This window comes from Colletes latitarsis, chromosome 14, assembly GCF_051014445.1.
Source record: "Colletes latitarsis isolate SP2378_abdomen chromosome 14, iyColLati1, whole genome shotgun sequence".
NCBI classification, from domain to species: domain Eukaryota; kingdom Metazoa; phylum Arthropoda; class Insecta; order Hymenoptera; family Colletidae; genus Colletes; species Colletes latitarsis.
In genome coordinates this window covers 26,829,335-26,846,117 of record NC_135147.1, presented here as the reverse complement: position 1 = coordinate 26,846,117, position 16,783 = coordinate 26,829,335, and the positions used below count along the sequence as shown (strand labels likewise).

The window sequence follows — 16,783 nt, the reverse complement described above, 5'->3', positions numbered from 1 at the left end:
GTGGATATTTTGGCGTATTGGTTATTGGTCCATTAGACCCAACTGTACTAATAATTTTTCTCGTTATTAGGGTTGAAATGGAAGGACAATTAAGACAGTGGTCGCCATAACATCCATGGAGGAGACAGGATTCTTACGGCGTGGATGAACATGCTATGAACATCCGTGGGGTTCCAAAAAACTCGTATACTACATTTTGTTTTGTCTTCGTGAGATAGATAAAGCCGTGGAACGTAAAAATAAAAAATACAGAAATGGTGACTCGACCAGAGGATCTGACGGATGCTCGGTTTCAGGGTGCCTGCGAATAAAATATTATCGCGCAGCGGAAGTAAGGAATGGTGCCCGGAAGACGTCTAGGGATTTCTATGGATGCCCGACCTCGCGGAAAAATTGAAGAGCCGCGCTAATTCGCGCGACAATGCCCCCACGATCGCGCACGGGACGAAAGTTTATCGCGCGGCTCGCGAAAAACGACCTCTGGCTGCCCGCCAATCGTCGCGATCTTCCGTGGGGGGGATGGCTAGAGGGGAAGGGGGTGCTCTCACGGCCAATGACGAGGACCGTTCGCGTCGCACGGACATGCATAATTTATTATCGACGAACGATCTCACCGGTTCCAACCTCCGAACGCTTTGGCGTCCGTTGCGAGAAATTCGGAGTCGCCTGACCGTTGGCACGAACGCTGACCTTGCTCGATCCGATGAATTAACGTCGATGATTCCACTGTCTGCCGGTCATCGAACGTGCCGCCGCGCCTGAAACATAAATCCATTGTACGTATGCGCTTTTCTCGCGTAACGGGTTTCCCATTGAGAGCCATACTTCACGTATCGTTTAGGTCCACGTTTGTCTTTCCAGTATCTTTGGACAACTTTAACGGGGAATTCTAGAGGTCAAAATAAGACGAAAATCAAGAATACCTATGTTGATGGAGGCTTCGTTAAAAAGTGATTAACAATTAAATTCAAAGATTTCAAATCGTTCTGAAAAAATTATTTTCAGTTGCGGGGGTCGATTAAAATCATTTTTGGTGGATACACATATCTTCGAAATCCTATCCAGTTTCGAGAAAAAAATTCAGATAGGTGCTGAAATTTCTCGACGGAAAAAAAAATGTTTATATCATTTTGAAAAAATTATATTTAATTACGGGGGTCAATTACAAGCATTTTTGGTCATTACGTATACCCTCAAAATCCTACGCATTTTCGAGAAAAAAATTCAGTACGGGCGGAATTTTAAACGTTAATAACTTTTTAACAAAGTCTCAGTCGAGAAATTTATATTCTTGATTTTCGTCTTATTTTGGCCTCTAGAATCCTCCATTAATATTTTGTGGCCGAACACTCTTCAGTCTAACTCGTGTCGGTGGAAATACGGATTCTGCAACAAGCGAATAACAAACATGGCGTCTATGAGAATTTTCCATAGTTACAGTAAGCAATTCCGCGCACAAACATTTATAATTATCGAAATAATTGCTCACGTCGATATCACGATGGTGGAGCCTAAAATGTATGGTTTCGGTGACTGAACATTTTGGGGTTTTGATCAGGTTTTCTCTGTGGGAGGCCACCGTGCGGCGAACGACTACGGTCAGCAGGCGATCCGCGAGCAGAGAATCGAAACCCAGACTCCCGTTCGCTGATCGCAGCCGGTGACGGTCGGTGATGGATGCACCGGCATTTACCAAAGTCGTTGGCGACAGAGTCAGCCTAGACGATAGAAGGATCAGGGTAAAAAACACCAAGCGACTGCGGGGCAAGGACAAAGGAGCGAACGACGAAGGGAGACGCGCGAGATCCAAAGACCGTCGCGCGGTCGTTCGACGGGGCGGGGGTTTGAGGGGGAGAAAGAGAAATGGGGTGAAAAAGGAAGGGAAAGAGAGGCGCCGCGGAATCCAGAAGCGGTAAAGAGGGATGAGAAAAAGGTGGAGGAAGCGAAAAACACTGACAAGAGGAGGGAAGAACGAGGGAACGATATAGAGGGAGAGAGAAAGAGTGGGGATTAGATCTCAGGATGAGTGGGTAGGATTGGATTTGGCAGAGGCGGCTCGTTGGTGGTAGAAGGTGCAGCGTCGAGAAGGTGGAAAGGGGAAGGGGAAGACTTCGGTTGGTGTCCGAACGATGGTGGGGTTGCGGATGGGAAACGCGAACCGAGGGAAGAGTGTTCAAAGCGAGAGGAAACGCGAGTGACGGAGTAGGGGGCGGTGTAGGTGAGTCTCCTACAGTAGATGCTTGAAATTTTGAGAAATTTTTCAATTATCAAAATAAAAGACCCGGAGATCCAAACACTCTCCCACGTGCTTTTATTCCATCTTCTTTTCGTTTCTGTTTCTCGTCTTCGAATTGCACGAAGCTAAAAAAAATTCGAGAATAGATTCAAGCGAACGTAAGCTTGCTCTTATGTCTGTTTCTTGTTTTCGAAATCGAAGGTGCAGCGTCGAGCTAGTGGGGGGGCAGAGTCAGAGACTTCGGTTGATATCCGAGCAGTAGTGGGGTTGCGGATGGGAAACGCAACCGACGAGGGAAGAGGCTAGGAGAGGGTAGGAGACGCGGGTGACAGAATAGGTGGTGGTGTAGGTGAACTGGACAACCACCAGAACCTCTCGCCGGTATTTAAGGGAGAGTCGCGAGCGTAGCGCGCCAGTCACCACGGCCGATTGCCTCCGCGAGAGTTGTGTCCCGCGCGTGGGTGCGAAGTGCACGCGACATTCGCCGTAGAAAAGGGCGCGAGAACACTTTACTCCCCGCCACGTGGCCGCCATTTCGACAAATTTCGCTACCTCCATCCGTATCGTTCGCGTGTTCGTCCATCGGGATCAGTGATTTCCAGTTACCCGCAATTTTTCAGCGAATTTCCTCCCGTACCTGTCCATCGAATCCAGTCCAAAGAGGTGTCCAAGAGTAAATCGAACTGGTTCGGAGATTTTCGAGGATCGACGATCGTCGACGGACGATCCGTTAGCGCGACAGTGGTTGGGTTCGTCGAATATGAACGAATGCCCGTTCGTTGAACGAGTCCAACGAGGTCCACGGAGGTGTGCGATTTACGGAAGAGCTTGAACCGACTCGCCCCGGGGACACTTTGAATCTTTTGCTCGCGGATGAGATGCAGTTGAGGGTGTCACGAAGGTACGTTGCGACCCACGGTGGCCCAAACAGGGATTCTAGAGAATAAAATATCAAATGTTAGAACAGTCTCAACCGTACAGAATCTCTCTACAAACATTAAAGTGCCCTATAAACACATTGTAAATTAACGAGGTGCAGAATGTTACTGTTCATTGACAAATTAAAATGTAAAAAGTTCTATATAATAATACTTGAGGAAACTATTGGTAAATTACTAAAGTAAACGTTAACGATAGTGGAATTAACAAAGTTTAAAAAAGTTGGTTACTTTCTACTACGTTTTCTCTTGATTTGTCAGGACTACTTGTAGTAGCGTAAAAATATTGTGAAATCTATGCGTCGATGATCAAGTGGATCTTGAAATTGAGCGATCTGAGAACAAAGAAATACAGAAATTAATTGATAAAATTTATACGTCGTTCGACGAACGTCTCTCGGTGTGACTACACGAAAATTTGCGTGCTCGTTGCACGAATGACGTGGTAGACGACGCGTTGAAAGCCTCCGGAGCGTTTCCATCGTCGAAGCCGAAAGATATACGCGATTTTTTTATCAATCGAATCGCGAACGAGAAAAATACGAGCGTAGATTGTCGGCGTATCGATTAAAAACTCTGAAAAATATGACTGTCAAAGATCATAGTTCGAAAAACGATATAGATTCGCGTTACGAGCTTATCTCGTCGTTCTCCTGAATTACGCGATCGTTGGCTCACGAGGTGACTCCGACATAAAATTTCTCGCGAGGAATTGCATCGAAATTACGATATCGCGATTGAGTTTACGTAGTGCTTGCCGTAATCTATATTTTTCCCGTATATTTCTTATGAAACTAATTTATCAGCGATAATTGCTATCGTCGGTGGAGGATCATGAGATCCAGAGATCGTTTCAATAGGAATTACTATCGATTATCTATCGTGCGAACATGTCGATAGCGTTTGCTTTCGTTTTCTTTCGTAGATACGCGACAGAAGTGTTCCTCGTGGAACTAGAGAAATTAATATCCAAGCTCGAACGCTAAGGAAGATAAATCTGGATAGAGCTCGTGAATCTCGACGTTACAGAAGCAAATGCCACGAGATACGTTAGATCACGAGCGTGTTCACGGATCGTCTGAAAATAAAACGTTCGCCGCGCGTAAATTTTTGGGAATTTACCGATGGATCACAGAAGTAATGAAAATTATCTCCCGCGGTGGGGGAGGGATGAACTAATGGATAATTTTCGAGCGTACAGCTTTGCAGATATCATACGTGCTAATTACGTAAGAGCCGGGTTACGGAGGCGCGGCTTCTTTTTATCTTCGCGATGAAAAGAAGATGATTAAGCGTCCGATGGCCAACTGCCAAACAGTCCTCCGTAAAACGACGAAAAGAAAACGACGGGATCGCGGATGGTATCGGCGTTCCGTGCTTGTCGAAGCCACGTCGATTTAATTTCTTTAAATCACGACAAAATGCTGGAAATTGAATTTCTCGATAAACCCTTATTCGATACTATGACACGGGCTCCCAGAATTACAGAAATATTCTTTCTCGCGCGAATTCACCCGTATTAACCCAATTTATCTTTCGACGACGATTCTATCTCTACGATAGATCGTTTGGAACATCCTCATTTCATTAGCAAAAGTTTCTCTGAATCAAGGAAGTATTGCTGTCTAAACTGACAATTTCACGGCATTTTTTGTGATTTTTTTTTTTTAACGATAGATAGGCTGTTTTGTACTGAGACTTTGTAGACATATTTATTCATCTTCTAAGCATGTACAATATTTTTTTCATGGAAAAATATTAAAAATCGTGGGAATTGTAACTTCTTATTTAATGGCTCTTTTGGGAAAGGTGCTCCAATGGCTTCCAGGGTTCCAGATAATTTCAAACAGAGGGGGTTAAAGTATCTTCATGAGGAAGGTTGTAGTTATAGCAGGAACTAGGGAGAAGTTAAAATCCTGATAAATAAAGAAATGGCGACGCTTTGAGTTTCGAATTTCTATTTGTTAATCGTTCGTTTGTCTTTAGTCAATATTTTTTTAAATCTTTAGTTCCAGCTATAAAGGCGTGTCTGCTGAATATTCCCTCCAAATTTGAAGTAAATCGGTTTGCTAGATCTTGAAATATCATATAAGCCAGTTTAAATGCGTTTTTTTTAAACAAGAAGCTATAACTCTCGCAATTGTTAATATTTTTTGATGAAAAAAATACTGTACATACCTATAAGACGAATAAATATATCTGCAAAATGTCAGTACAAAACAACCTACCTGTCGTTAAAAAAAAAATCACAAAGAAAGGCCGAAGATATGACAGCCTAGACAGCAATACTCCCTTAAATTCGTTCTATTATTTTGCTCGATTGATTTCAAGCAGCTGATACGGCTATAATTTATAAACGAATGTGCTTGTCTAAGTGTAATGTAAGACTTGTTCGGATTCCTCTTGAATTTTTGCTGCACGATATAAAAATAGAACAGCTTTATTTAATGCTCAGCTCCCGAGCATAGACGAATTTTTTCGCACGGATTCATCCGCAGTTGGCGCGCTTAAATAAATTCGAGGATGGAAGACGTCGAAATTCAATCTGAAGGCAATTGTAACTTGACTCCTGGTGTTCTCGTTCGAGACTGGAACAATAGAAAATTATTGCTGCTCGTTAGTTTTATTTATTCTACTATCAAAACTTGGGTTTTAAAGTAAAATCGTTTATAGTCGATATTCAAGAAAGGGTATCGAACGCGTAAAAAAGCTGCAATCATTGTAACTCGAAGCTTCTCATTGGAGGAAGAAGTAGAATTTAATTTGCTTGTAAAAAGAATAGCTTTATTGGATCTGTTAACCCCTTAACGTTAATGCCCGAGTTTAACTGCTTTGAGAAACGATATTTGTTTAATCTAACGGTTTAAGGAATGATAATATTTGTCTTCCTTCAAATTATGCGACAAAATTAAAAAATTTCAAATCGTTCTAAAAAAATTATTTTTAGTTGCAGGGGTCAATTACAATCATTTTTGGTGAATAAACATACCCCCGAAATCCTACCCACTTTATAGAAAAAAATTCAGAACCGGTGGAACTTTAAACGTTAATAATTTTTTAACGAAGCCTCTATCAACAAATTGTTATTCTTAATTTTCGTCTTATTTTGGCCTCTAGAATCTCCCATTGAAATTTTTCCCAAGACCGAACACCCTGTATTGTTTGTTTAACAGTTTATGTTGAATTCTATTTATGTAATTATTCGAACCCTTTTATATTCGATGAATACTCTGTTCAGGAAAGAGAGGCGAATCGTGTGGATTCGGTGTCCGATGCTGCTGGCATTGGGGCTGCTTCTGGTACTGTCGGACGCCGGGGCTCTTCATCAAGAATCGAACGTTCTGCCATACAAGAACAGCTCGTTAGAATTCGCCAGGACCACGCGGGGCCGCGGTATTTCGGTCACCAGGATCCTCCAGGACGGCGAACTCGAGCGGGTCGTACGCTGGCATGGGATCTGCGCCAAAGAAACCGTCGTCAATTGGGGGTAAACAGAGACCTTCCTTGCCCCCTTTCAGAATCATACAGCTGGCGAAATTTCTGTGGAAATACTACTGGTTTCAATAGGAGAGCTCGAACGCTCTGATAACATAATTTAACACTAGGTTTACGGACACTCGTTGCGCATATTTTTATTATAATTTGCCACGTTGACAGTTGCATTAAAATGCAGTTTTTCTTTTAATTAGAGTATACATCCATATCGTTACATCAATTCAATTCAACGTGAATTGCTAACAAATAATATTTATGAGTCCTACAACGTTAAGTTTAGAATAAACCTAGTGTTAAGTACCGGGTGAAGTGACCGTACTTAACACATTGACTGCCACGTTACGCCACATACGGATGACATTGTTTTTCACCAAGGAGCTAAAAGAAATTAATTCTCAAGATTAAATATTATAGAAAATAAATCTAAATGGGACTCTGGAATTTTAACAAGACTGTAAAAATAAGTTCTGCGACTAGTTTACAATTGTCTAAAGACAGAGTTTCGTTTTCGTGGACAGTTTGAGGGATTTGGTCTGGCAATCAACGTGTTAATAAGTTGCCGAGTAAAATGCATGGAATTTGTGTACACGGTCGGATTATCTTATCAAAGCGATTGATACAAGGCATTAAGTAGTATTCCCGATTACCTGTTATGCGACCTTTAACGGATAGGTGTTACCTGAAACGAAAATTAGCGTTTCAATATGTATTATTTAGACACTTTTTGAGAAAAGCAACTTCTTATTTCATTTTTAAAGATACTAGAAACTGTGTAGATTAAAACAGTCTCCACAGATTTACAGTAACTTTAATATTCGGACACTATACAGCTTGAAATCTGCCACAGGAATATCTCAAACCGCTGTTTTCTTTTTTTTTATTCAGCACTTGAAATCTCGTTGTTTTCTTTTATTCGTTTATACAGGTTTACGTGCTTTAAAATTGTGAAAAACGAATTTTTAAGAAAAATCGACGGGGGGTAGGTGCCTAAATTTTTCGGTGAAAAAAAAAAATTTCAAATCCTTCTGAAAAAATTATTTTCGGTTACGGGGGTCAATTACAATCATATTTGGTCATTACACATAGCCTCGAAATCCTACGCGTTTTCGAGAAAAAAATTCGTGTAGGTGGTCAAATTTTTCGACAAAATTAAAAAATTTCAAATCGTTCTAAAAAAATTATTTTTAGTTGCAGGGGACAATTACAATTATTTTTGGTCATTACACATACCCCTGAAATCCTACGCATTTTCGAGAAAAAAATTCTTCACCGAAAATATACTATGTGACCGGAAATGTTTCTATAACTTTTCAACGAAGCCTCAACCAACAAATTAGTACCCTTAATTTTCGTCTCATTTTGGCCTCTAGAATCTCCCTAATTAATAATAAAAATTATGCATTTATTAACTAGGCCCTATACGATAAAGTAATTTAAAATTAACTTCTTTTTCTTTATCTCAAACAAAAATACAACAAAAATTGTTTGACCAAATATTAAAGTTATTCACTCTATAGTATACGGTTTTGATCGAACAAAGAGTACAGCGAAAGTCGCATCTCCCACGCAAGTAAAATCGATTTACCGTGCGAAATTAATGCTGAAACAGCAGGGGAAAAGAACGGACACAATAAATATCTTTATCGTCCGTAAGAACCGTAACTTAATCCGAATCGATGTTTACAAGGCGGTTAGATCCTTCGGAATTTCTCGGCGGCCGGTGTTTTTTCGTCGTTGGTGCGGTCGGCGTCGCCCTATCCTCTTTGTTGGAATAACATTTTCCCGACCAGAAGCAAATCTCCGCGCATTCCCTGCCGACCCTATGGTAGGGCTCGAGGAGGATGCCGCTGTTAGCTGTCAGAAAAACAATGCTTGCCTTTCAGCGTTGCCAATACGCCCGACGGCCAGCTACGCGGGACTGCAACGCGTGCATTTAGCATCGGTTTACCTCTTTCAAGCGCCGTCTCGTTTAGAAGAACGCGAGTCGCTGATACGGTCGTTCATTCCGCGGTCCGTTCGTCCCGTCCTTGTCAATTGGCGCGATGCTCATAGAATTACTCGTGCTAAATCGAGTCGCTCACCTTGTTCCTTTCAAGAAAACAGAAAAAAAAGAACGTTTGAAAATTGATCGTTCGTTTAACCCTTTTTTTTATTATTAGCCCCCTCTCGACATTCTGATAGAGCTTCTAGATCCCCCCGAACGGATAGCTCAACGTTTTTGTTTTTGAGTGTCGCAATCGAGGAAAATTTCTGCAACTAAAGAACGCAGTCTCGTCAATTCTCTTAAAATAAGACGACTTCGTGCGGAGGAACGTCTGAGATGCGACTTTATCGAGAGTTTTTCTATCGTGAATCGCATTTTTTATCCCCTCCATGGCGGCGTTACGTAAATCTAGCACGATTAGTATAATCTCGACGGAGAATTAAGAGTTCTTGTATCGAGTATTGCGTGTTCGACGTCCACGCCTCGACCCTTTTGCAACGCGGTTTCCAAATGAATCTGACGTTCGATCTCGAGCGTTTTTGTTTCCTTTTTTTCGAGGGGAGGGGCGGAGATCTTGGAAAAAGTTTGCAAAGCAGTCGAGGGGACGTGTGCAGCTGTTGGTCGCCAAAATTCTCGAATCGGGAAGCAATTTACCGCGTTCGGGCGTGGACGGCGGCCGCTAAGCCAACCGAGGCCTTAAGCCGAAAAGCGGCAAGTTAAGTAAGCAAGGATTACGTCGAGCAGGAGCGCGTCGTGTCCTTCAGGACACTGGCCCCCCGGACCAGCGGTTGTAACTCATCTGCTGATGCTCTCACGAGGATACCAGGGAATTCCACGACCGCGAAACGTCGCCTTGCACTTAAATCGGGGGAAAGCTCTTTTCCCGTAACGAGAAAAGCACGTCCCGCCCGTTCTCATGATTCCCCTGCGCCGGGAACGATCAATTTTTGATCGAGAAAAGACTACTCGTTGCACGTTTCCAAGTAGAACCTAATATCGAGGAGGTCTTCTGGTTTCTAAGTCATTTTTTCCCGGAGAAAGACCACGAGGATACGTGTTCCGAGAGTACTCAAGTGTTTGAAAGAGGACTTGGGCTAGAAGCATAAATTCATAAAGGGTTACTAAATAGATGGCCTTCATATGTTCGGGTTATGCTGGTGAAAAGAATTTGCTATACTTTCCGACTGTCAAATTGACAAACGTGTCGTGGTCCAGTGGGGGGTCATCCCCCGTTGGGAATCCCTGGGCTAAACGAGTGAGACGTTGCATCGTAAGTCGAGTCATCGGGGCTCGAACGCGTTAATGACGCCTTAGGAAGATGCTTATCGATGCATCGGAAAAGTAAGGCGGGGGAGCATCAATCATAGGTGCACGCCAATCGCTAGTCCAGTAACACGTGCGTGCCCAATCTACCGTGAATCGTGCGCGCGCTACTGTCTACGAATTACGTACGCGTCATGGTTACAGATTTTTTCCATCGGTTCCGACGCTCCCTATTTTACCTCTAGCTCGACCGAAAAATAGCATCGTACTCGCGGAGTTCGTTCCCCGAAATCCATGGTCACCCCTCTTGACACTGTTGGCGCTTGCTTTGCTGCGGGTGTGGAACTCCAGAAATTCGTAGGAGGATCGAATAGAAAAGGAGGGGACATGTTTCGTCCGGGGCCTGCTAGTGGAGTCATCACTAAGGCTTCTAGCAGGCCCTGGGATATTGGGAAGTTCTTTTTTTTTAGGGTTTCTTCACTGTGTGTGTGCAGGTACCTCGGGTTCTTTCTCCTACGACCTGCAATTATAGTGTAATTGGTTAAGTTTTTGATTGGGATTTATGTTATGTCGGGGTTTTATCATGTTAGATTACCTGACTGGAGTTAGAGGGACACCTTTCAAAAACCTCTACGACTTGCATCTTGCGATGAGAGTGATAGTATTAGAGTCAGTTGATATTGGGAAGTTTCTTTTTGGGTTTCTCATTGTGTGTATGCAGGTACCTCGGGTTCTTTCTCCTACGACCTGCAATTATAGTTTAATTGGTTAAGTTTTTGTTTGGGGTTTATGTTATGTGAGGTTTTATATCATGTTAGATTACCTGACTGGAGTTAGAGGGACACCTTTCAAAAACCTCTACGACTTGCATCTTGCGATGCGAGACGACGAGCGCGGGAGGCGACGCCAGAACACCTATCCGTTAATTAGGGAAAGAAATCGAGTGTAACGCAACTTAGATTCTATTGTTTCATGATGATATGCCCCTCGGTAGAGATACGGACGTAGCACTGAGGCAAGTCTGGCTACAGGAGACCGGCAGAAGGTTGCAACTCATATACGAGGGCGGCACGCTGACCGACTGCGTCGACGAGAAGCTCGCCGACGGGGACGAGAGGTCTTGCTCGTCGAGCCGCCACTCGGACGATTACGATGTCCAGGCGTCGATCGAGGTGTTCGAAGTGGACGGCGACGAGGACGCGTCGAGGATCCCTCGGGACCTCTCCTGGCTCTCCTCCGCGTCTGACTTGCGCCATCGGTGCTCTCGCGTGAGAACGAGAGCGAGGAATCAAATCATCGCGCAGCATCGTCGCAGGTACGATCGACGCGTATCACGGAAAATACCATACGCGATTATAAACGTCGATTCGCCGTTTTTCAGATATTTTTTACACGTAATAACGTTCCCTCTCGAGTTGTCGCAAATCTATCCAAACTAGCGACAACCTGAGAGGGACTACTATAGATAGAAATAGTCACTCTCAGGTTGTCGCTAGTTTGGATACATTCGCGACAACATAGATAGAAATAACGTAGCGAATGAGAGACAATGGACTGTACGCGTGTTAATTTCGAATGCAGGAAATTCGCCAAGCTTTTGAACGCGACGAGCGGCAGTCACAAGCAGAGGAGGGGCAAAAGTCGGTCACGAAGGGACTTGTTGATGATCCCAGGGACACAATGGTGCGGTCGCGGTCATCGTGCAACCAAATATACGAACCTGGGCGGTTTCGGTACAGCGGACGCCTGTTGTCGTCGACACGACACCTCGTGTCCCTTCTTCATACCAGCCTTCGAGACGCGTTACGGCCTCTTCAATTGGGGCATCTCGAGCATGATGCACTGCGCCTGCGACGAACGGTACCATTATCAATTTCGGAATTAGATATCGAACGAAGGCTATCCGGTGGGTAAACAGGGAACGTTCAAAAATAGTAATCTAACAAAGGGTCATTGCCCTGGCCTTTGCACTCCGATTTTGATTCGAAACGTCGTTTCCAAGTCAAACTAATTGCACTGTTCAACAAATTAAAACATTTCTCCTAAGTCGATAAGTAATCTCGGATTCGTGTCTGGAACGAGAAACTACACGAGCATCGCTCGGTAGATATTACAGATCAAACTCAGCATCTGTAACAATTAATATGATAGTAGTTACTTCTTTGACCAACGTATGAAGGTTCCCTGTTTACTCATGGTAGCTCAGACGAGGTATACGAGTCGACCTTACATCTTATGGACTTTCGTGGTTTAATCTAACTGATCTACCGACCGGAAAATTTTTCGGTGAAAAAAATTTTTTCGAATCGTTCTAGAAAAATTATTTTTAGTTGCAGGGGTCAATTACAATCATTTTTGGCCATTACACATACCCATAAAATCCTATCCGTTTTCAAGAAAAAAATTCGAATAGATTGACAAATTTTTCGACAAAATTAAAAAATTTCAAATCGTTCTAAAAAAAATATTTTTAGTTACAGGGGTCAATTACAATCATTTTTGGTCATTATACATACCCCCGAAATCCTACGCATTTTCGAGAAAAAAATTCCTTACCGAAAATCTAATCTGTGGCCAGAAATGGTTCCCTGCATATTTATAATTTCCTGCACATCTTTAGAAAAATCACATCTCCTGAACACATAGAAAGATTCTAATGTTTCAAAATGCAAACACAAAAATACATCGAATGTAAGGTCAACTCGCGTAAGTACCTCTGGGATGATAGTCTCCAAACGTCGACAGAGTGTAATTATCGTCGAACGTCATTCGATCCTTTCAGTTTCCGAACGTGCCTGAAGATGGCGGGAACTGCATCCGCGAATTTCATCGGGAAGATCTTCTTCGATGTACTTCGAACGAAGTGCTTCGTCCTGAAACCGCAGAAAGTCTGTGTGAAATGGTCGTGGACGAGCAAGTGTCAACGTCACGAGTACCGAAAGCAAGCACACGTTCGTGATAATGTTCCTTATTAAGCCTTTACCCATGCAAGAATCGAGACAAAGGGAAAAAAGAGAGAGACATTCGGAATACATTCTTCTTCTAGAGATGCTAATACCAATTCTCAGGGATGCGATATTTTGTCGAGTACTCATCGATATCCGGCAGAGGGCGTGCACGGTGAAAAGGATCGAGGAAGAAAATGATTCTTGTCAAATGATTACCGTCTGGATTTCACGAATGACAATACATAGCGATCGTAATAGGAGAAATGGTTGGATTTAGGGAATGTTGCGAGATTTTCTATAACCTTCGGATTCAGTTACGATTACTAACGGGTGCCATTAAATGGCTCTTCGTTAAAATTATGGACGTGTAAAAAAATTTATATAGCATCGTATACTGCCACAATTCGGGAAAACGAAACGTGAAAATCGTACATTTTATTTACAGCCGTACATAAGAATAGAAGAAACTAATAAGATAGAATATCTAAAGAATTTGACTCTTAATTTCGTTCCCATTAACGTGCAACAATAATACGCGACAGTATATGTAAATTAGCGAATTCGTTGATGAAGCTGTTCGAAATAATCAGGGTATAATTTTTACTATCTATATGCTCTAACTATGTAGTTGTTATTGTCCTAAAAGATGCCAAATAAATTATTCTGTAGATAAAACATAATGAAACTATACATATCAACGTAGAATAATTTTCCGTGCATGGGAAAATTAGAAGAGAATCAATATTAGGAAGTAGTTCGATCGAATCGTCACCGATGGCGATTGGTTAAAGAAACGTAAAACGAGTCAATCTTTTCTCTAGAACCGTACGAGTAAGTGGTACATTCGCTAACGAAATCTCTTTCGTGTTAACTGTACTTCGTGTATGTATTCGGTATGTTTGTATTTATGTATGAATGATATACTGTTGGAATGTATAAAAGTATCGGAGAATAAGTTGATCGTGAAGTTACGAATTAGCAAATTTTTAATCACGCTGTCGGAGAAATGCTAAAATAAGTACGAAGAAAGTAACGGCACGAGGCGTTTAATAATAAACGTTAAGTTAAGTTATTGGAATAAATAATATTCCCATCTTTCCTCTCTTACTATTATATCCTTTAAATATTTGAGACTTTTGCGTCTATCGTGGAAAATTTTGTAAAGAACCTAACCTAACCCTTAAAATTCTGTGTCGACGGATTCTCTTTTACACGTGTTACCGCAAGAGTCGTAGATCGTGCAATATTTCTGTAAAACACGTAAAAATACTTAAACTGTATAAATGGAAACAGTTCACACGTTGTATCGAGTATGGAGGAACATGCTAGATCTATGCATTAGGTCTGTACTAGTACTACCTTCCACGAGAAGAAGGCACATCGTGCTTGCATCCCCACTCCTGTTGCAATCTACTGACTCACAGGATTGGTCGAAAACTGTGACGAAGATCGGTGACAGCCAATCAGCGGACTGCAGCAAGAGTGGGGATAGAAAGACATTGTGCCTTCTTCTCGTGGAAGGACGATAGGTTTATCGTTGTAAATATGTATAATGGAAAAACTGTACTATCATCTTCAATAAAAGATGACACGAATTATGAGAATGATTACAATAAATTCTTGCGAATAACAACGAATGGCATTCCCATCTTTGTCGAGTTTTTCAGTTGTATAATCGACTACTAACTTGAACTATTTAGTTATACAACCGTCGATCTCGCTGCAAGCAAATAGCCATAATGCAGATAAACGGTTTCGCGACCATGGTTAATAAACTAAGGTTAATTTACGGAGCACATTAAAATTTCTTTTTCTACGAACTCGATATAATTTTACTATTTACTTATACAAGACGCTTGGTATCAATACTTGCAAAAGGTATATTTAAGTTAATAAAAACTACAAATTCAGACTACAAGCGTTTCTATTAGGTGTATTCTCAATTTCTCTACAAACCATCTCCTTAAGTTAGATAAACTCTTAGTTAAATTGAGGAAACTTCTGCGCATACCTAGAACATTTCTCTCTCGATACAAAGTTCGAAAGTCAACGGGGAATCCCGCCCAACCTTGTGCCACCTCTTCGGGCATCATCTTCTTCCGATACCAAGGATCAGAATCGTCCGAAAATGTTCCAAGTTGCAACGGAAACTTCTTCAATTCGAAAACTTCAATGCCTTCGAGCCTCTATTGCGTCTTCTTATTCAAAATGGCTAAGTTCATCTCGTTTTTCTACAGAGCACACAGGACACACATGCGTCCGTACAGCAGCGAGCCGAGCGCGATTCGGGCAACCTCGGCACTTCTCGTGCCGCGAACGAAAACCGAGCGGGAATTTTCAACGAACGCGCAGTTCCGAGCATCACCTTGCATTAGAAAGACGTCTAAAGAATAGTGTTACTAAATTCTATTACTAATAAAGAGAACATATTAATAACAGTCGTACGAATTATTATGCACTCACACAATCCTGCTTTAACACTTCTACCTAAGAACTATCACAAGAGCTACCAAAATACCGAAACATAAAACTATTAATTTCTTTGAGAAACGAAATCTGCCAACATCTAAAAGTAGTACGGAACACTTTGGATCTTTTTCTGTTTAATATCAATTCCTATTTAGCGGTGCACTGGCTCGAATATTCAAGGAATATTTTGTAAAAGGGGCCATGAATTTTAGTCGTTTGAATCGCGCGGCACGAGTGCACCGGATACGGTACGCTTTCAGTGAGCTTTCGAGTCGCAAAAGCGAGAACCTCGAACCTCGAATCGAGCTGATTTCCGTCTTCTATTCGGTTTACGCAATACCTGGGACGACGGGCGGTCCGTTTCGTAAAATTTGCTAAATTGTCAGTGAATTTGAACGCAAAATGTTGCGTTTTATGGGAGGACGTGTACATTCCGTCGTAAGGAGCACGATAGTGCCACGCAGCACGGCTGTCGGAGCGCAGAATGTCCGTGCTTCGCACGACGAGGCCGAGGAGCCCGAGGAAGAGTTCAATGCAAAGTACACGTCGTATCTAAATCGTCCGGACATCGATCACTGGGAAACTCGTACGATTATGAACTCGTTGGCTGGTTAGTGTTTAGTGGTCATTTTTTATCGATCAAAGAATTCTATCCACGATGTTTGTTATATGCTATATTGTCTTTCCTAGGTTATTTAAATTCAACGTTCTAATTTCAAAACACGCGAATTCTTTCTACCGTTACAACTTGCAGTTAATTGCAGGCTATTTTTTATTATAGTTTTAGAGGATTCCAGTCGACTACTATTTTCGCGTTAAATATAAATTTTTCTAAGGTAATTTAACCGATTCTCTGGAAGTACAAAGATCGTTATATTCTTTATTTTTTCCAGGTATGGATCTGATACCCGATCCAGTGATCATTTGTGCAGCATTGAGAGCCTGTCGACGGCTAAATGATTATGGTCTCGCAGTGAGATTCTTGGAAGTTGTTAGGGATAAATGTGGCCCGAAACTAAAGGAAATCTATCCTTATATCCTGCAAGAGATCAGACCTACTTTGGACGAGCTTGGTGTCAATACACCGGAAGAGCTTGGTTATGATAAGCCAGAATTAGCGCTCGTGTCTGTCGAAGACATTCATTAATTTATACGTCTAAGAACCCCTCATAGTATTTATGTATAGAACTACCAATTGTTGGATTATTTCTAAAGAAAAGGATTAAATCTTGAAATCAGGACGAAAAGGTACTTTCTGTGTACATACCTGTTACCAAATACCGATAGAAATAAATGAATGTGATTGTTTTATGTAGTGCCTTTTCCCATATGCAAAGCACTGTCGGTTAAGAAAACATTTCTAAAATTGATCGGCGTTCGAACGACGTTTACCACGACCTTCGAAATTAACGAAAACGAAATGATATGTATGTATTATATTTTAATCGCA

General features: G+C 42.0%; 2 protein-coding genes across 3 annotated transcripts; both read left to right on the top strand.

The window, feature by feature from the left end:
• Window positions 1–2,666: 2,666 nt before the first annotated feature.
• LOC143349908 (uncharacterized) lies at window positions 2,667–14,462 on the top strand. Of its 2 annotated transcripts, XM_076781560.1 has the most exons (5): window positions 2,667–3,137; window positions 6,413–6,661; window positions 10,911–11,231; window positions 11,498–11,776; window positions 12,699–14,462. In XM_076781560.1, the coding sequence occupies exons 1-5, from the start codon at window positions 3,115–3,117 to the stop codon at window positions 12,889–12,891; spliced, it is 1,065 nt and encodes a 354-aa protein (XP_076637675.1). In that variant the 5' UTR covers window positions 2,667–3,114; the 3' UTR covers window positions 12,892–14,462. The 2 variants fall into 2 exon arrangements, with proteins under 2 accessions (XP_076637675.1, XP_076637676.1); XM_076781561.1 differs by lacking the exon at window positions 2,667–3,137 and having other exon boundaries at window positions 6,396–6,661.
• A 1,145-nt stretch (window positions 14,463–15,607) lies between these two features.
• Cox5a (Cytochrome c oxidase subunit 5A) lies at window positions 15,608–16,644 on the top strand. Its single transcript, XM_076781574.1, has 2 exons — window positions 15,608–15,943; window positions 16,227–16,644. The coding sequence occupies exons 1-2, from the start codon at window positions 15,736–15,738 to the stop codon at window positions 16,478–16,480; spliced, it is 462 nt and encodes a 153-aa protein (XP_076637689.1). The 5' UTR covers window positions 15,608–15,735; the 3' UTR covers window positions 16,481–16,644.
• The last annotated feature ends 139 nt before the right edge of the window (window positions 16,645–16,783 follow it).

Bases quoted from the DNA above. Each gene is read 5' to 3' on its own strand.
- LOC143349908 (XM_076781560.1), top strand. From the start codon at position 3,115: ATGCAGTTGAGGGTGTCACGAAG. The intron at 11,232-11,497 runs GTACGATCGACG...TTTCGAATGCAG, and splicing joins ATCGCGCAGCATCGTCGCAG to GAAATTCGCCAAGCTTTTGA. The intron at 11,777-12,698 runs GTACCATTATCA...CGATCCTTTCAG, and splicing joins CACTGCGCCTGCGACGAACG to TTTCCGAACGTGCCTGAAGA.
- Cox5a (XM_076781574.1), top strand. From the start codon at position 15,736: ATGTTGCGTTTTATGGGAGGACGTGTACATTCCGTCGTAAGGAGCACG. The intron at 15,944-16,226 runs GTTAGTGTTTAG...TATTTTTTCCAG, and splicing joins GATTATGAACTCGTTGGCTG to GTATGGATCTGATACCCGAT.